Source organism: Eurosta solidaginis, chromosome 1, assembly GCF_040869045.1.
Source record: "Eurosta solidaginis isolate ZX-2024a chromosome 1, ASM4086904v1, whole genome shotgun sequence".
NCBI lineage: Eukaryota > Metazoa > Arthropoda > Insecta > Diptera > Tephritidae > Eurosta > Eurosta solidaginis.
Genome location: NC_090319.1, coordinates 259,746,505 through 259,765,627, shown reverse-complemented (window position 1 = coordinate 259,765,627; position 19,123 = coordinate 259,746,505). Strand labels below are relative to the sequence as shown.

The 19,123-nt window shown below is 37.2% G+C and overlaps 4 protein-coding genes and 1 long non-coding RNA gene across 15 annotated transcripts; 3 read left to right on the top strand and 2 right to left on the bottom strand.

The window, feature by feature from the left end:
• The first annotated feature begins 1,484 nt into the window (after nucleotides 1-1,484).
• On the top strand, nucleotides 1,485-8,907 carry LOC137237192 (protein transport protein Sec24C-like). 9 transcript variants are annotated; one of them, XM_067760533.1, is made up of 9 exons: nucleotides 1,485-2,459; nucleotides 2,514-2,803; nucleotides 2,940-3,169; nucleotides 3,227-3,566; nucleotides 3,618-3,908; nucleotides 3,974-4,308; nucleotides 4,366-4,516; nucleotides 7,377-7,759; nucleotides 7,819-8,907. In XM_067760533.1, the coding sequence occupies exons 2-4, from the start codon at nucleotides 2,718-2,720 to the stop codon at nucleotides 3,244-3,246; spliced, it is 336 nt and encodes a 111-aa protein (XP_067616634.1). In that variant the 5' UTR covers nucleotides 1,485-2,459; nucleotides 2,514-2,717; the 3' UTR covers nucleotides 3,247-3,566; nucleotides 3,618-3,908; nucleotides 3,974-4,308; nucleotides 4,366-4,516; nucleotides 7,377-7,759; nucleotides 7,819-8,907. The 9 variants fall into 9 exon arrangements, with proteins under 9 accessions (XP_067616634.1, XP_067616631.1, XP_067616636.1 ...); XM_067760530.1 differs by having other exon boundaries at nucleotides 3,964-4,308; XM_067760529.1 differs by having other exon boundaries at nucleotides 1,879-1,896; nucleotides 2,240-2,459; nucleotides 3,618-4,308.
• An 878-nt stretch (nucleotides 8,908-9,785) lies between these two features.
• LOC137242429 (uncharacterized) lies at nucleotides 9,786-11,778 on the bottom strand. Its single transcript, XR_010950241.1, has 2 exons — nucleotides 11,018-11,778; nucleotides 9,786-10,958 (listed from the first exon to the last, which is right to left on the bottom strand). It is a non-coding gene; the product is annotated as an uncharacterized lncRNA (long non-coding RNA).
• Nucleotides 11,779-12,138: 360 nt separating this feature from the next.
• On the top strand, nucleotides 12,139-14,678 carry LOC137242412 (oocyte zinc finger protein XlCOF6). 2 transcript variants are annotated; one of them, XM_067769715.1, is made up of 5 exons: nucleotides 12,139-12,224; nucleotides 12,315-12,737; nucleotides 12,806-13,106; nucleotides 13,163-13,327; nucleotides 13,396-14,678. In XM_067769715.1, the coding sequence occupies exons 2-5, from the start codon at nucleotides 12,315-12,317 to the stop codon at nucleotides 14,055-14,057; spliced, it is 1,551 nt and encodes a 516-aa protein (XP_067625816.1). In that variant the 5' UTR covers nucleotides 12,139-12,224; the 3' UTR covers nucleotides 14,058-14,678. The 2 variants fall into 2 exon arrangements, with proteins under 2 accessions (XP_067625816.1, XP_067625812.1); XM_067769711.1 differs by lacking the exon at nucleotides 12,139-12,224 and having other exon boundaries at nucleotides 12,233-12,737; nucleotides 13,396-14,677.
• Nucleotides 14,679-16,050: 1,372 nt separating this feature from the next.
• LOC137242387 (uncharacterized) lies at nucleotides 16,051-18,218 on the top strand. Of its 2 annotated transcripts, none has more exons than XM_067769698.1 (3): nucleotides 16,051-16,680; nucleotides 16,752-17,114; nucleotides 17,197-18,218. In XM_067769698.1, exons 1-3 carry the CDS (start codon nucleotides 16,425-16,427, stop codon nucleotides 17,289-17,291), a joined length of 714 nt encoding a protein of 237 aa, XP_067625799.1. In that variant the 5' UTR covers nucleotides 16,051-16,424; the 3' UTR covers nucleotides 17,292-18,218. The 2 variants fall into 2 exon arrangements, with proteins under 2 accessions (XP_067625799.1, XP_067625793.1); XM_067769692.1 differs by having other exon boundaries at nucleotides 16,066-16,680; nucleotides 16,743-17,114.
• On the bottom strand, nucleotides 17,100-18,235 carry Trs33 (trafficking protein particle complex subunit Trs33). The gene is made up of 3 exons (XM_067769704.1): nucleotides 18,089-18,235; nucleotides 17,763-18,023; nucleotides 17,100-17,704 (listed from the first exon to the last, which is right to left on the bottom strand). The coding sequence occupies exons 1-3, from the start codon at nucleotides 18,158-18,160 to the stop codon at nucleotides 17,579-17,581; spliced, it is 459 nt and encodes a 152-aa protein (XP_067625805.1). The 5' UTR covers nucleotides 18,161-18,235; the 3' UTR covers nucleotides 17,100-17,578.
• Nucleotides 18,236-19,123: the final 888 nt, after the last annotated feature.

The following is a 19,123-nucleotide window of genomic DNA, read 5'->3' as shown; positions in this document are numbered from 1 at the left end:
ATTTTTATGAAATTTTCATGATTTTTAGGTTAAGGCACCATTAATCGATCACATTGGAGAAGGTTATGGATGTGGGTATGGTCATAACTATGGCGTTAGGGTTAAGGAAGTTTAATTGGCTCTTTAAGCCTCAATACTTCAACCCGATAATCCTCCCTTTCCAATGAACAGTGAACCATATGGATCACATTGTTGTTGGATTTGCATGTTAAATCTCTATCCGTATCTGGTTCATGTACCATTGAAACATGAGGATTGTTGCTGCATTTCCATGTTAAGGCCACGGCACAAAGATATTTTTCATATAGATACGTTTAACACAAGCTTATGCATTCCAATAACATCGCCACAATCAACCAAGATGTTGCGTTTGTAATTATGAAGGAACTTCAGACTTGGCAATTGAAGTTTATTACCCTGGCCCATTCACATACAAAATTTCGCGAAGCACTGTTATAAACATTCTCCCTATACAACAAAAATACTTGCTAACATATTTTGTGTCGTATTCGATTGTTATATTGCAGTTTTTAATTGCGAAAAATGTTAGAAAAGTTACCAACTAGTGGGAAAAATAATTTCACTTGCAAAGTGTGCCAACACCCTTAGCCAAAGCAAATGTCAAATTCTTCTTCTTACGATTTGTTTGCATCAAAATTTGGGAGTTGGCTACTTTTCCACATCAGATGGCGCAGTGTCGCTCAGTCTACCATTTATTTATTTATTTATTACCCTTCAAAAAACGCGAGTACTCCATAAATAATGTAAGGAATACTCCTTTGGGAGCATAGGAGTGTTCCAAAACTAATCTGTATTCATACAAAAAATGTGCTCCAATCATAGTTCACTATATACAGGTTGGCTCATCTGTAAAGCAACAAAATATGTCTGTTCAAATTGTCAAAATCTGTATATTGGTGTTGGTGCGAATGGTATGGAATCGAAACATAAAACTTAGCAGTTTTTGTATGTGTAAGTAAAATGTTGCCAATGTGTTGGTTTCATTTTGAGTTTGCCATCTCCTTTTGACAATCCCTTCGACCATGCAATGACATAAATAAAATCAGCTGATGAGATGAGCCAACCTGTACATAATTGAACCATGGCTCCAATTAACATTGCGATGTCCTAGGAGAGGAGTAGGTGATCCCACTTTCGCTTTGTTTGTGAGTATTCCATAGAGTACATACGTGAGAGTACATTCCAAAGGACTTTCACTGTAGTACTCATGGAGCACCCACAGAGGATCATATGCCAAAGTACTAAAGAGGAATTGTGTTCATTGTTTATTATATAGTTTGGCAGCTTAATTCGAGGTTATGTTGCCAATAGAGTGGAAGGCACTCGCAGGCCGTGAAAATAGGCACTCGAATGGAGTGGAATGAAGAACAGTAGGAAGGCCAGAGTTGCATTGGATCAATCATTGCATCAATATTAAAGATAAATTTCGAAAAAATAATAAAATACTTGAGTATAAGCAAACATTTTCTTTCAATTACTGCAATTAAGGTTTCCTAGATGCTATACATTCTAAAATTATAACATTTTATGTCTGTTTAAAAATTTAACTTCAATTTCCCTAAGATTTCCGTAATATGGCCATTAGTGATGTTTGTGTGTGTTTGCAAATTTTGAGCGATCAGCTGTTAGTTGCGCTACTTCCCTGCAAAAATCGTGTGACAAAAGACGCACACAGCCACACGAATTTTTGACAGGGGTGACGATTTGGAATGAAAAATTGTGCAAATGAAATAGCATGTTGACAAATTTAGCTTTCCCACAATGTATCATGCTCTCTCGCACCTGTTATTTTTATAGGGATAGAAAAATACGTCATTTTTGCGTGCAAAAAAATCCACCATTTCTAATTCAGCAGAGACAGCAAAACATTTGGTGGTGGAAAATTTTTTCAATTTTGATAGTTTTAAGTGGAATATTTCCGGAAAGATTTAAAATTAAGAGGGAGTTCTCCAGATCACAAATATATATATTTAAAGTGCGCAAACTTATAATTTAAAAGTTATTTGGTGTTAAAGTTTGCAAATTTCTATACAAATTTTATATGTGTATACGTATATATATGTGGCAGCACAGCTTTGTAATGTGATCAATAAAATGTGCATGTTGCTACAAAAGCGCGATTGATTTAATAAAAACATTTATAATAAGTAAAAACAATGAAAAAAAATGTGAAATATACAAAAATGCAATATAAGTTTATCGTTGCCAATTTATATAGATATGTATGTGGATTAAGGTTTTGAAAGATGTGTAAATTTACCCCGAACTCGGGGGGTGCTATTCTAAAATTTTCCCAAAGTCTTTAATATACAATGATTTTTGCTGCATATTTCGACAAAAACTTTTGTTTTGATTTTTGTGCTCATCGAAAGAATTCACAATTATATAGCACCATGCCGCGAATTATGATAAAAGGTGGTGTGTGGAAAAACACTGAGGTAAGCATTTGACGCGACTGGTTACTCTTGGCTGTTTATTAACTAAATTGATAGCTTTCAGGATGAAATCCTCAAAGCAGCTGTAATGTAATATGGCAAAAACCAGTGGTCACGTATTGCATCACTGCTGCACCGAAAATCTGCCAAGCAATGTAAGGCACGCTGGTACGAATGGCTTGATCCTAGCATAAAGAAGACAGAATGGTCACGGGAGGAGGATGAAAAGTTTTTGCATTTTGCCAAATTAATGCCAACACAATGGCGTACCATTGCGCCGATTATTTCAGAGGGTTAACTGGCACCAATTGTTCACACCAAATTGTTAGGTACAGGATTCGCCACGGGTAGGTGAGGTTGGCAATCACAACCCCTTGAATCATTTTGGTCGGCAGGTATGCCGCGGATATATTCTTGGCACTTGTTATTGATGGCTTTTTTAATGTTTTGTTTGGCAATTACATTGATATTTCTTCTTTGCAGGTCGTCATTGTATTACATACCTGCAACAGCTGATTTATTAAAAACAACAGCTTTGTCCATTACACTTACCGTCTCACCAATGGCACGCACTGTTGAGGGTGAATATGGGCCACCCATTGTAAATTTTGGTGAATTGGGTGCAATTAGATGTAATCGTTGCAAGGCTCAATATCAACTTGTAGATGCTGGTCGTCGTTTCCAATGTCTAATGTGTAAAGTAACAAGAGAGGGTAAAAAAAATCTTTCACTTTTACTTGTGTTCATTGATCCATATTTTTTCTCAACAGTGCCAACTGCATATTTCTAACATTTGGGCCATACCGGACAGCGTGTCGATAAATATGAACGTCCTGAACTTGTATTGGGTACATGAGTATTTGTGTAAAAAATGCTTGGGTACCGATAGCGCTCATGGTAAACCTCAACTCATATCCAACATCAATTCCTCGCATTCAATTGCGGCACTGTACGCACTACATTGGGTTCACGTAGTATGGACAAGCATATTTTTGATTCCAGTGGTAAGGCCACAATTTCAAATGATGGGGCAACCATTATGAAACTATTGGATATTATGAATCCAGCCGTAAAACTCTAGTAGACATCGCCAAATTTCAAAATGCTGAGGTGTGTTTTTTTATATTAGAATGTGTAGAATAAAAATGTTTCTCTTATCAGGTCGGCGATGGCACCACTTCAGTAGTATTTTAAGCATGTGAAATCTTAAAACAAGTTAAGCCATATGTTGAAGAAGGCGTGCATGCACGTATCATCATTAAAGCTATACGTAAAGCATTACAATTATGCATGCTAAAATATGACATGGCTGTACATGTCGAAGCGCCAATCAAAGGAGCAACAAAGTGCTTTATTGGAAAAATGATCTGCCACAGCAATGTCCTCCAATATCCAAGAGTATCAGAAAATTGTTGATGCTGAATGGCGTATTCTGTAGAATAAACTAGCTAAGTAAGGCGCCAATGTTGTGTTTTCTAAATTACCAATTGGTGATGTTGCTACACAGTATTTTGCAGATCGTGATATGTTCTGTGCTGTTCATGTACCAGAAGAAGATTGGAAACGTAGAATGAAAGCTTGTGGTGGTGTTGTTATGACTACAGCTAATGATATTAATTCAAGTTGTTGTTGTTGTTGTTGTAGCGATTAGTTACTCCCCGAAGGCTTTGGGGAGTGTTATCGATGTGATGGTCCTTTGTCGGATACAGATCCGATACGCTCCGGTAACACAGCACCATTAAGGTGCTGGCCCGACCATCTCGGGAACGATTTATACGGCCACATTAAACCTTCAGGCCATCCCTCCCTCCCCACCCCCAAGGGTCAATGTGATTACTTTGAAGAACGTCAGGTTGGTGGTGAACGTTTCAACATTTTCCAAGGTTTGACATTAATTTCATTTTTATAGTTTATAATTATTTAAAGGTTGCGTTAATGCTAGAACAAGTACATTGATTTTACGTGGCAGTGTTGAACAATTTTTGGAAGAAACTGAGCTTCGTTACATGATGCTATAATGCTTGTGCGGCGTACAATTAAACATGATTCTGTTTTTGCTGGTAAGTCAAAATACAAATTGAAAACAATGTCTAATCTTAGGGCCTCATTCTCTATTACGAAACGAACTTTCGATGCGGATCAGAGACGAATCGCTAGTGTATTTGCACTGTGTTAAACAATGGCAACTTATCACTTGACAATTACTTTTGCCTTCCTGTTAGTTAGAAAGGTAAAGACCGAACGAAAATGATAGAGAATACCATTGCTAGACGAAATCGTTTGGAGGCGAATCGTCCGTCTGAGCTATCGTTCGCAATACAGAATGAAGCCTTTAAATTGTTAAGTAATATAATGAAAAGATTGTGTCCAAATACCCCCCAGCGGGTTAGGGGGTCAGAATTTACGCGCGGTAGGTATGCTTGTCGTAAGAGGCGACTAAAATACCAGATTCAAGGGGCTGTGTAGCGCAATCCTTCAGGTTGCCAGCTCAATATATAGCTTCTCCAAACCCAATTGTGAACCTCACCTATCCGCGGCGAATCCTGTTTCACTAACAGACGAGGATCTGGGGGAAGGGGGGTGGGTAGGGAGGGATGGCCTGAAGGTTTAATGTGGCCACATAAATCGTTCCCGAGATGGTCGGGCTAGCACTTTAATGGTGCTGTGTTACCGGAGCGTACCGGATCTGTATCCGGCTAAAGGACAATCACATCGATAACAATCCCCAAAGCCTTCGGGCAGCAACCTTATCGCTACAAAAACAACAACAACATTGTGTCCAAATCCCGAAAAAAAACTATAAAATTTGTGTCAGTGAAATGATAATTATTGCTTTTGGTTGTTAGTTTTGAAGCATCGTCATCGAGTTCCTTCTGATCGTATATGCCGGTTCTTTTGCATTCTTTTACATGCATAAAGTGCCGTTGAAGCCTTCCTCACCCTCTCCTCCACGTTGAGCTTCCATGACAGCTTACTGTCTAGGATCATTTCTAGATATTTTGTGCAAGGTTTCTCCCGTAGGGTCGCCCCTCCTAACTTAGGCCTGGTCAAATTAGGACCTTGTACCTCTTTGTAAACAAGACCATATGCAACGTCATCTGCGTAAACCGTAAGTTTTTCTGGTCCCTCGTAGAATCCCCTAAGCAGTTGGTTAATGACCAGCGTCCACAGCAGAGGTGATAGCACCCCTCCCTGCGGAGTGCCCCTGTACAATCCCCATTGCGATGTAATCTTACTGCAGTTTAACATGCAGTCGATCTATCTGGGTAAGGCTGGATGTACTTTAACGTAATTAAGACCATCAATAATCGCCCATTTAGAAAGCCCCGGCAATGCTTAAGAAGACTTCTAGAGCATATTCCTTATATTCCAGGGCTTTTTCTATGCTTATTACCACCCTATGCAATGCGGTGTATACTGACTTGCCTTTGGTGTACGCCTGTTGTGTTGTGGAGAGCAGCTTTTCATCCACGTTGGACTTTATGTACACATCTATCAGCCTCTCAAAGGTTTTGAGCAGAAATAATGTTAAGCTATTGGGTCTATAATCTTTGGGATACACGTGACCGATCTTCCCCGCCTTTGGTAGGAAAGCTACACGAGCAGTTCTCCAAGAGTGCGGTACATGATTCAGTTTATGCACCCATCGAATATTATTTTAAGCCATCCCACGACCGCCCTACTTGAAACTTGTAGCATGGCCGGACATGTACCATCTGAGCCCGGCGATTTCACCACCTTTACGAGGTCCTCAGTAGTGTAATTAGGCAGCATATATGAATGTAGCTGTTTCCTTACCATTACTACAGCTCGCACCCGTCCTTCCGTTTGCGCATAGTAAACGCCAAATCCGCGCGCGCTAAGTCTAGAAACCTTTCCTCCCGATGGAAGCCACGGCTCCTGGATCAGCGCGTTAGGGGGAGTTCGCTCGACGCCACTTTACTGTGTTGGAGGTTTATCTGTAGGACTCGCAGCACCAATGGGCTGCTTGTCCCCCTCCATCACCTTCATCGTGACGTCGTCGTCCTCCCCTAGCCCTTTTGGTTTAGAGTGTTCGAAGCCCCCTTCAGTCTCTTATACCTGTTGTGCCGGGTGTTCCTCTGTGCGACTCACAGCACCATCTGGCTGTTGGTCCCCTTCTAACACATTCGGGGTGACGGGGGCTACCTCCACCTGTCTTTTTTCCCTTAGGCTTTTGAGGTCCTTTCGACTTCGCCCACGTCCAGCGTGTTAGGACTTTAATACCCGCGACTTCTTTTCCTGAGTCGCATATAAATTTTGCCTGTACCTAAGGACATTTTTCCAAGCTGCGCGTACAATATATCCTCCGCCTGCTTGTTTATTTGGAAGATGTATAACTGACCTTCCTCCGTAGGCCGAGATACAGTAAGTACCTTCCAATCCTGTGTCGGTATGTTCGGGTGTTTTAGGGTGTAAGACAGTCGGTAGGGTAATGCCATATGGTCGACATTTGGCGCGGTCATGTTTTAAATAAGGTCACCGATGATTTGGTTGGTGACAATATCAGGTTTCGCTAGGCGACAAAACTGGAGAGATTGGGGAGATAGCTGTTTATTTTATTACAAAGCTCATCGATGTAGGAAACAATAGCATAGGCGTAGAAGCAATAGTGACTCCTGGTGGTAAAGGTAGCTATTGATATGTAGAAGTTAAGCAGAAGTTTGAATATGAGTTTTTGTAAGTTATAGCAAAAAAAGCGTTGAGGATTTTTAATATCTTACCAGGTACCTTCGTACATGTTTCTAAGAATGAAGAATAAAACCTATTCAAACTCAATTTTCACCAGGACAAATCCGCTGAGACTTCGCTATACTTTAACATACAATACGTTACCCCATTTTAGCACAACTATCATTTTTTGATTTTATTAAATTTTATAAAATGTTTCTTCCTCTACAGTTCTATTTCGGTATTGGATGGTAAATATGGCTTTCGCATTTTCTCCATCAATAACTGTGAAAAGGTGGAAGAAATCTATGCGTGTAAATCTCACATATTATCTTGGTCAAGCGTTTCTTCAAAAACTCTCTAGTGGTGATGGTGACAGCAGAGAAACAACTGTTTACAAATGTTACACTTCAAAAAGAATCAAAATATCTGCCGTTGCGTCTACGGCTCAAATACCCACAGTATATGAATGAATCGATTGCACCTAATTGTCTGCCTAACGGATAGTATACATATTCATCAAATCAAAAATATTGCACCAAACGAACTGGGTCTGAATACTGAAAGAGTACACATATTCAAAATCGATGAGGAGGCTGTGATGATGGTATAGGGTGAGTTGTTGAATAACATACGAAAACCACTTTAACCTATCTATATATTTGCATTACAGCTAAAGCTTTACAAACAGCAAAAATCGCTGGCGCCAAGCAATTGGAAAAGGCAGTGAAGCGTTCATCACACTGTACGGATGGTGTAAAGTTAGAAACTGCTGTTGTAACAGCTGCCACCGACACAACGGTCATCTCTACTTCGCCGAGTAGCGGCTCGTCCGACTATCTATCGAAGACAGTATAATCATATCTTTTGCGAACACAGATTAGCGATGTGCTTGCACAGGAAAAGATTTCAATTGGAAAACAAAAACCAATTAAGAGAGTTTATTTATTATTAAAGTATTTACTTTTCTTTATATCAACAGTATTAATTTAAGTTGCAATATCAGGTACATATATAATAAGGGATGTGATACGATTGCTGTCGGAATTAGATTTGAAACCAATCAATACTCCTGCTAAGGGTTGCAGAATTATTGCTTGAATAATTAGATTGAGAACAATAATAAGCCTGACTCAATTACAATTCGTACATTTTTAAGTTCATCAATTACGACAGCAATCGGATTCCACGACACCTTTGAATATTATTCTTGATTTGAAAACAAGAGTAAATCTAATCTGAATTTCTACTTAGCTTTAAGTTGTAGACTTAAATTTATTCAAATAATCAAATTTTCTATTCGAAACCATGTAAACAACTCAAATTCTACATGAATATAACACACTTCTGAATTGTCCAAATGTAAAGTTAGCTGCAGCAGCAATATAGCTCAAAGCAATTAATATATTTTTATATTATTATTATAGTACTTACTTCTTTTTATATTAAATGTATTAATTTAAGTTGCAATTTCATGAATAATGAGGCTCCAAGATGCAAAACCAGATGAATCCATGATATGTAAAACTTAGAAAAGCACAAAAAAGCTGAAATTTTGAAAATTGTTATGAATTTTCAACACGGGTTTTTAGAATGTTGATAGGCGATGCAATATTGTCGCAATTTAAATATTATTTTAAAATTTTTAAATATCTGGGTTTGCATATTCTTTTTTTGGCAAAAATTGACTAAATCTAATGATATGTTTTAAATAAATGTTTATATTATATGTTATGTTTGGTTATTATAATTAAAAATAAAATTGAAAATTAAATTTTTTTGGTTCATATTTTATTCTCGTGGCTGCTACAGGTAAAGTAAATCGGCAGGTAAAATTCAAGTTATATGGCGGTTATATAAACGGTAAAACCGCAGTAAAATTGATTGTCAAATGCCTCGAAAATGTAGAGGAAAAAACCGAAAACTTGACAGCCTTTCGACGCGCATTGTGACCTATAAGTGGGAGCGGAATGCACGATCACATTAATAGGAACGAAACGGAAAATTTCGTCACAAAAGTTCATCACGCCCATGCAAACGTGACTATGAATATAACCGCTGCAGAAAGTCACAATGACCGTAAAATGACTAGTCAAATGACGTGGAGCATTTTTGCAGGGTTGGTAAAGTTTACAATGATTGTGTCGGAAAGAATTATCGAAGTGAATTTATTTTTAAAATGAAAGTAAATGAAGAGGGGCAATACAACTTTTATATTTTATACTACGAATATTCTTATGTTATTTAGCATTTGCGTGAATACCCTGCAAAAACGCTCCACGTCATTTCACTAGTCATTTTACGGTCATTGTGACTTTCTGCAGCGGTTATATTCATAGTCACGTTTGTATGGGCGTGATGAACTTTTGTGACCAAATTTTCCGTTTCGTTCCTATTAATGTGATCGTGCATTCCGCTCCCACTTATAAGATGTGAGCATAGCACTGTGCTGCTCACACACGTCACAATGCTCGTCAATTGGCGGTCATTTTTCCGTCATTTCACTCTACATTTTCGAGCCACTTGACAATCAATTTTACTCCGGTTTTACCATTTATATAACCGCCATATAACGTGAATTTTACCTGCAGATTTACTTTACCTGGAGCAGCCATATGAATAAAATATGAACCAAAAAAATTGAATTTTCAATATTTATTATTTTCAATATTATTATATATGTACATGAAATTGGAACTTATATTAATCCAGTTCATATAAAACAGAAGAACTTTAATAATAAATAAACTCGCTTAATTGGTTTTTGTTTTCCAATCTCTTCTAAGCGAGCAAAAAAATAATATTAAGCTTTAGACAAAACTCCAATTATTTGAATAATCTACAACTTAAAGCTTAGTAGAAATTCAGATCAAGAATATTCAAAGGTGTCGTGGATCCGATTGCTGTCGTAATTGATGAACTTAAAAATGTACGACTAGTAATTGAGTCAGACTTATTATTGTTCTAAATCTAATCATTCAAGCAATAATTCTGCAACCCATAGCAGGAGTATTGATTGGTTTCAAATCTAATTCCAACAGCAATCGTACCACGACATACTTTATTATATATGCACATGAAATTGTAACTTAAATTAAGAAAAGTAAGTACTTTAATAATAACATAAACTCTCTTAATTGGTTTTTGTTTTCCAATTGAAATCTTTTCTAAGCGAGCAGAAAATAATTTTAAGCTTTAGAAAAAACTCCAATTATTTGAATAATCTACAACTGAAAGCTTAGTAGAAATTCAGATTAGGTTTACTCTTTTTTCAGATCAAGAATATTCAAAGGTGTCGTAGAATCCGATTGCTGTCGTAATTGATGAATTTAAAAAGTACGACTTGAAATTAAGTCAGACTTATTATTGTTCTAAATCTAATTATTCAAGCAATAATTCTACAGCCCTTAGCAGGAGTATTGATTGGTTTCAAATCTAATTCCGACAGCAATCGTATCACATCCCTTATTATATATGTACGTGATATTGCAACTTAAATTAATACTGTTGATATAAAGAAAAGTGAATACTTTAATAATAAATAAACTCTCTTAATTGGTTTTTGTTTTCCAATTGAGATCTTTTCCTGTGCAAGCACATCGCTAACCTGTGTTGGCAAAAGATATGATTATACTGTCTTCGATAGATAGTCGGACGAGCCGTTACTCGGCGAAGTAGATATGACCGTTGTGTCGGTGGCAGCTGTTACAACAGCAGTTTCTAACTTTACACCATCCGTACAGTGTGATGAATGCTTCACTGCCTTTTCCAATTGCTTGGCGCCAGCAATTTTTGCTGTTTGTAAAGCTTTAGCTGTAATGCAAATATATAGATGGGTTAAAGTGGTTTTCGTATGTTATTCAACAACTCACCCTATACCATCATCACAGCCTCCTCATAGATTTTGAATATGTGTACTGTTTCAGTATTCAGACCCAGGTCGTTTGATGCAATATTTTCGATTTGATGAATATGTATACTATCCGTTAGGCAGACATTTAGGTGCGTTCGATTCATTCATATACTGTGGGTATTTGACCCGTAGACGCAATTGATATATTGTAACATTTGTAAACAGTTGGGTTTCTCTACTGTCACCATCACCACTAGAGAGCTATTGAAGAAACGCTCGACCAAGATATGTTGCGATTTACACGCATAGATTTTTTCCACCTTGTCAGTTATTGATGGAGAAAATGCGAAAGCCATATTTACCATCCAATACGGAAATGGAACTGTGGAGGAAGAAACATTTTATAAAATTTAATAAAATCAATAAATGATAGTTGTGCTAAAATGGGGTAAAGTATCGTATGTTAAAGTATAGCGAAGTTTGAATAGGTATCATTCTTCATTCTTAGAAACATGTACGAAGGTACCTCGTAAGATATTAAAAATCCTCAACGCTTTTTTGCAATAACTTAAAAAAAACTCATATTCATCAAATTTCTGTTTTACTTCTACATATCAATAGCTATCTTTACCACCAGAAGGAGTCACTATTGCTTCTACACCTATGCTATTGTTTCCTACACCGATGAGCTTTGTAAGGTAATATCAGCTCGTTCACGAATGCAAAAGAGCTTTTTCAAATTTTTGGTAAATAAAGACTAGAAAAGTTAAAGATATTATACATCAGATGAAAGGTATTTTTATGAGTTATTTTTCGATTCTGCACTTGCTCCGTTTTTTATATGTGGCAGCACAGATTTGTAAGGTCATAAAATATATATACGTATATACATATAAAAGTTGTATAGAAATTTGCAAACTTTGACAACAAATAACTTTTAAATAATGTTTGCGCACTTTAAAATATGTATATTTGTGATCGGTAGAATTCCCTCTTTCATTTGATACCAGGTTAAACCCGGAACTCGGGGGGTGCTAAACTAAACGCTGCCGAAAACAACAAGAGCTAAAGGAAAATGACGTAAAAATTGCCCATAAAAAACACCAGATCTAATGTTTAGATGCGCAATCTTCTCTTGTGTGATTTGTGCTCAGGGAGGCCTGCGAAAGGGCCGTTACTTTTGAAACCAGAAGGCAACGCTGCCACCGTTGAGCCATGTTTTGTAGGTGCGAAATGTAAAACAGCTGTTTTGCGATTTTATTGTTTATAAAATTTTCAATTGACAATTTGTGATGTGAATCAAATTATAATTATAGATGAGCATTCCAAATAACGATCGAATTTGTCCACGTTGTGGAACTCTAAGTACCGAGAACGCAAATCGATTGGTTACTGATAGTTGTGGGCATCGGAAATGTCGCCGTTGCCTACTTGCTGATGATGAATGCATCGAATGCCTCCAGAATAGTAAACATCCCAACGCTAGCCTGAAGGCTACAAAAGAAAGTGATGCACTTCCAGCTGCAAATACTGATGAAATAAAAAATGCCAAAAAGAAAGGTAGAAAAGCCGTATCAATGCCCTCTCATATACTCCAAATACAAAGTGACAGGGAATCTAGCAAGCACTATTATTGTACGCGATGTGACAAAAAATTTACCAGTCGTAGCCAACAATATTACCACTTGGCATGTGGCAATGATGCTGAGAAGAAATACAAATGTCAGCAGTGTGATAAAGTAAGTTTACATATATATGTGAACGAGGTGTATTTAGTTATATTAAACTAATTATTGTGTGTCTGCAGGCATTTTCCACGAGCTCCCATCTCAACTACCATTTAGAGTCACATAACGAAAATGCATACAATTGTAAACATTGCAATAAGTCTTTTACCAATCGGATGGTGTTAAGGAAACATGAAAAGCATCATCGTTCAGCGCCATTTAAATGTGTTTCTTGTCACAACGAATTTCGCAGTAAATGCTCTTTATTTGCACACATTAGCAAATGGCACGACGATAAGGAATTACCTTTTAAATGCACAGAGTGTGAGAAGAGTTATGCTTTGAAAAGCACACTTAAGCAGCATATGCAAAAGCATTTTGGTAAAAGTATTTATATGATATACATTTAATGTTAGCTCAAATTAATATACTTTCAGATAAAAAATATGCATGCCAATATTGTGATAAACGATTTCAACGAAACTATACATTGAAATTGCATTTAATGAAACATACAAGAACTGATTCTTTTATTTGTAGCATATGCCTTCGTAAATTTAGTGATGCAGCAGTTTTACTACGTCATGTTAAACTCCATCAAGGTATGTAAATGAAATACATCATTTATGAATGTATTATGCATTTAGCTAAGCACTTGTTTTCTTCGCAGATACAATCAAATATTATTGTAAGGAATGTAGTGTTAGCATCGTGCGTAAGGATAATATGTTGCGTCATATACGCACCATACATCCCGGACAAACTTTTGAAAATTGTGTTGAAATATCACAACCTAACAACTCAAGTGTGCAGAATGAATTTGAAACTGAAACTGCGCTAGCAGATCTTATACAAACCATTGAACCCAAGACTGTAGACAATAGCGCTGTTATTAAATGTATCGGAAATGTCGAACCAATCAAAATTCCAACTTGCACAACTTTCAATACGCCTTTGCTTGATGCAAATATAAAATCTACGCAATCAGTCTGCGATACTTATGGCTTAACGTCAACAATATCAGATATACAACCGAGTTTACCAGTAAATGGTAGCGATAGTTTAAAATCTGCGGTGGTTGGCCACAAAAAAATAAAAAAGAAATATGATCCAATCAAAATGTATCGAAAGATTTTGGCAACAGACTACGAAGATGAAAGTATTTATGAAAGTGAGAATGAAAAGGAAGAGATAAATAGTGTGATGGCACAAGATAGTAATATTGTTATGACACCGGCAATGGAAAAGCGTGTAGCGCTCACCACATCAAATTTCAGTGAAATGCACTGGCGCAAAAACTTTAAATATACGTATGAATATCAAGATATTTGAAATTAATATATTTTCCTTCCAAGAACCATTTCGTATAACCACATAACACAATATTGAAGCGAACATTTGGGTCGCTGGGTATACAACATTATCGCTAAAAACAATAAACTCAGCGATCAAGCTGCGAGGTGTACGAATAGCTTCTTAGACGAGGCAAACGAAAAAATGGCACGCGGCAGTTGGGCTAGTGGAACAAGGTGGTATTATTTACTTAAGAACTCAGCCGTATAAAGGAGCATGAAAAAACCCTCAGAGGCGTCCAAAAAAGTCGTCGGGCTAATATACCAGAAATTGCCCGGTGAGCCCCGCTCGTACTAATAAATGTCTGGAACTTGCAGTTGCGAAAAGCAACCTCACCAGGGAGATGCGTCAACTTCGATCTGGATACCGTAATAGGTTAAACTCTTACTTATCCAGAAACAACCCCGAAACCAACTAAAAAGTCAGCTATTTTTAAATATCGAGTTCGAATCGTCGATGTATTAAGTTTTGTGATCCCTAAAATAAACTAAAAAAAATTTTAGAAAAATCCAGGCTGCCTCAAAATCAATCAAAGCGAGACGAAATAGGGCAATTCTATTAATCTAGAATCCGTAGAATATTTTCCACGAGAGAGAGTACCCCTAATGAATTTGTTATCTTTTTTTTACTAGGCATATAATATATAACTATGTTGTTGTTGTTGTTGTTGTAGCGATAAGGACACTCCCCGAAGGCCTTGGGGAGTGTTATCGGCTTGATGGTCCTTTGCCGGATGCAGATCCGATACGTTCCGGTACCAAGCCCGACCATCTCGGGAAACCCCAGCGGGTTGGGGGATCAGAATATACCCGCGGTTGGTATGCCTGTCGTAAGGGGCGACTAAAATACCACATTCAAGGGGCTGTGTAGCGCAACCTTTCAGGTTGCCAGCGCATTATATAGCTTCTCCAAACCCAATTGTCAACCTCACCTATCCGCGGCGAATCCTGTTTCACTAACAGACGAGGCTCTGGCGACCCCAAGCTCCTCATAGAACTTGGGGGTAGGGAGGGAGGGAATGGCCTGAAGGTTTAACGTGGCCACATAAATCGTTCCCGAGATGGTCGGGCTAGCACCTTAATGGTGCTATGGTACCGGAGCGTACCGGATTTGTATCCGGCAAAGGACCATCACATCGATAACACTCCCCAAAGCCTTCGGGGAGCAACCTTATCGCTACAACAACAACAACAACAACCATCTCGGGAACGATTTGTTATGACCAAATGGGACCTTCTAGGCCATCCCGCCCTCACATCCCCTACATCCATGAGGAGTTCGGGGTTGCCAAAGCCGCGGATGTTAATGAAACAGGATTCAACAGGATCAAACAGGTGAGGTTGACAATTGGGTTTGGAGATGCTATGTATATATTGCGCTGGCCACCTGAAAGGGTTGCGCTACACAACCACTTGAATCATAAGAACTATCGATGGATGTTTTGATGTGGGTATGTTCAGACGTTAAACTTTGTGGCTTAATTACGTCACAACGAATGCACGGAATTCGATGTAATTTTGCACACTGCTAACCAGGTTTCAGGAAAAATCTACTGGCTATATTATTTTTGAAAGGGTGCTCAGTGGCTCCCGTGAACAATTTCTTTTATAATTGCTTCAAATCTCAAGTTTATTGGCATTTACTACTGACCTGCTTCGACTCTTTCCAGGGAACAGTTTCTTAAATCGGTTTAACTTTGACTTTTTTGACCTAGGCCAATAATTTCTCATATATAGTTCGTATAGGTCGAGGTCTACGCAATTTTGTAAAACTGAGACACAGCTTCTCAGTGGGAAGCAGCAGTAATGTGGTGCCCTAGGTTAAAATTTTTTGGCATTTTAGCCATTGGAGTTGCTGACCTTTTTGTGACTGATGTGACCCTTTTTATGGCATATTTTACAGCCGCTTCATATTCTGCAATTGAGTTTTTTCATATTTTCGTGCAACCCGTTTTCTTTTACTTCCCCAGTTCTTTACATGTTATCTTTTTTGTATAAGAATACCGCAATATTCGCCTTTTCTGCATTTTATCTCAATTTCTTGAAGATATTAATTGTACCGACACACGGAAAAAAATAGATTTTGACAAATAGTGTAGTGTAATATATGTGTATCGAATTGTTTGGCTTATTGCCATTAACTTGATAAATATCGCTGTTGTATAGTAGACGGATATGCGGCAATTGTAAACGCACAAACATATTTTGGCATTGACCGTGATTAGGGTGATACATATGTCTTCTCGCCTTCAACTTATATTCATAACTCATTCGGCATTTCTTGTGCTTAAGCATTTGTCTTTGCAAAAGAAAATTTGCATTATACAATAATAAGTAAACGAAGGAAATGGATATGGTTGATGAATTTTACATATCCAAGATGGAATATTTCAACAATGACGGTACCAAAATGGACTGGCGGAAATGGCTTGCACTTGGCCAGTCACTTTCATTGGACAAAAGGCGTGTATTTATGTGGATTTGGCCTACCGAGATTGAGTTACAGAAATTCGGCTTAATACTGAAATCAAACCAAATAAAACATATACTAAGTGTTGGCTGTGGTAATGGACTGTTTGAATGGATAATGCAACAGAGTCTTGGTGTGTATGTAAATATAAATTTACAATTGTAGATACATACAATTACCTATCTTATTAAATAGGAATTTCAGTGTATGGTGTGGAAGTTGATCGTAGCTGGTGGGAAAGCAAATATGCAATAAAAAATTTTATCAAACTCAATTATATTGATGATCTCAATTCAAAGGATCAGGGTTATCTGAAAAAATGTTGTACTTTACAAACATGGGATTTTACGCTTATGTTTTGTTACTTTAATAACCGGACCGCATTTAACAACTATTTACAAATGTACAAAGGTGGTAGTTTAATGATTATTGGGCCGCGTGCAGAAATGGGTATAGTTACCGATCCTTTTCCACTGGAACCACAATTTCCAGAGCAACAAAAATGGTCACTTAATACAACGCTAAACATAGGCAAAGTAGATGTCATAGCTCTTTACTCTAGAATAGGTTAGTTAATATTTTTTAATTTTGAAAATTTTTATCAATAAATTAATATTTTTTAATTCACTTTTAATTCATAAAAGTCTAGAACAGGAGATATTTGCAGCTGAAGGTCACAATTTTTATGTGGTTGTTGTAATTTTGTTATGTAAATTGTGTACAAAGAGATTTTGTACGGATTAAATTTTGATCCCAAACCATTGGTTTACCGGCCATGGTAATGTTTTATAAACGCGACAGAAAGATATTATATCAAAAATGTTATTGATTTCACCCCGGTTTCCGTATTCAGTAATCGTTTTTTGTCTTTTTAAAGACGCAAACGTTTTTTCTGCTTTCGGTCTAATGATGCAGAGTTCAGAACGCGTCTTTTTTACACCTCTCCAAAGTTTTGGATGGGGATTAGCAGTCAACCGCTGTTCTAGACTTTTACCCTTCAAGTAACTAACGGAAAATGCGCGTGGAATGCGCTAATTTCTATTTATTTCTATGTGAAATTTACAAGCAGGAATTGTTTGCACCTCAGCAGTCACAGTACTGTTAATGCCTAAATTTGTAAGCGCTCCACGCACGAGACCGCAAGTAAAAAATACGAACTGTAAGACAAATAAAATTGAATTGATTTATATATGCTATGCGTATTAGTTAGTGAACCTTGGGTGCATGTTCTAATTGCTTTGATCCTGTTGATATTCGTGTTAGAAACCGGAATGCCTTATCTTGCACTACGTACATGCCATGATTGTTGGTACGTAAATTATCAACCTGCTTTTTATAGATGAGTGTCCAAAAGTCAGTACATATAAATTTCATTGTTTCCAACTCATCTTTAAATCGTGGCACATCTCGCGTCAATCGTTCAATGAGGCGATATCCAGTATTGAATCCAATATATTCCAGTGCAGAAAAATTTTCCTTCGGAATAAAATAAAGTAGGTACATCCCAATGCAGCTACATATAATATGTATATTCCACATACTTTGTTATTATTGTTTAAACAGTAATTTACAATTTCGGCATGCAAAAAATCAAACAATATATCTTCTGACATTGTCGAAAATTAATAACGTTCGTCTGAATTTAATGCAAATATCCTGTAGAAATATAAACATCAGATCAGCTGCAATCTATGTCAGCTGTTCAACACCAAGGTCTGTTTAAGGGCCAATTAATGGGGACTTATTACCATAAAACCATAACCACATAGAAAAGCTGATCGAACCTACCTTATGGAAATCAATGTAATGGGTGCGTAGTCTATACATTACGGGACCAGGGGGAGGAGTTGGGGTGGAGGGAGGGGGTGGGGCGACTCCCCCTTTCTAAAAACACCACCCGCCTCCGGCTTATAGTTTGATCACAATTTAATATTATAGTTAATGCAAGAAAACGCAGTGAATTGAGCAAATATGGTTCTAAGAGACATTAAAATATATAAAGATAAAAAACGACTTGTGATGGTGCGGTGACATAAGGTCAAAGGCCATAAGGTCAATTGGCCTTATTACCACTTTGAATGGCCATATGTTTGATTGAAACTTTGCACACGTATCAAGGCCAGGGTTTGAAAATGCTGAACTAATTTTCAGTATTACAAAATTGCTTGAATTTAAATTTGGAAAATATTTCGGCAACAGAAAAAAGCAAAGCAAAAAAATTTTTTTTTTTTCATTTTACTTAAGTATTACTTGAATGGATGCGAGCTGTCGTCGTCAGCAGAAAAAAAACTTGAATATTTTACTGTGCTTTGACGCTATAAGTATTTCATGATCAACTATTTTTAAGTAAACATTTTCAGTTTTTTTACAGCCTAAATTCTGGTTTTGAATTACTTGCTGAAAATAAGTAAAAGTAAATTTTTTTTTACTATTTCAGCAGAACTATTTGATTTTCAAAGGGACATACAAATTTATTTATGTTGTTTTAACACCCGACACACATATATACGCATGCTTCTACTGAAAAAAAAGACAAATACGTACGTCAAAAATCTGCACCTCCACCGGGAGCTTGG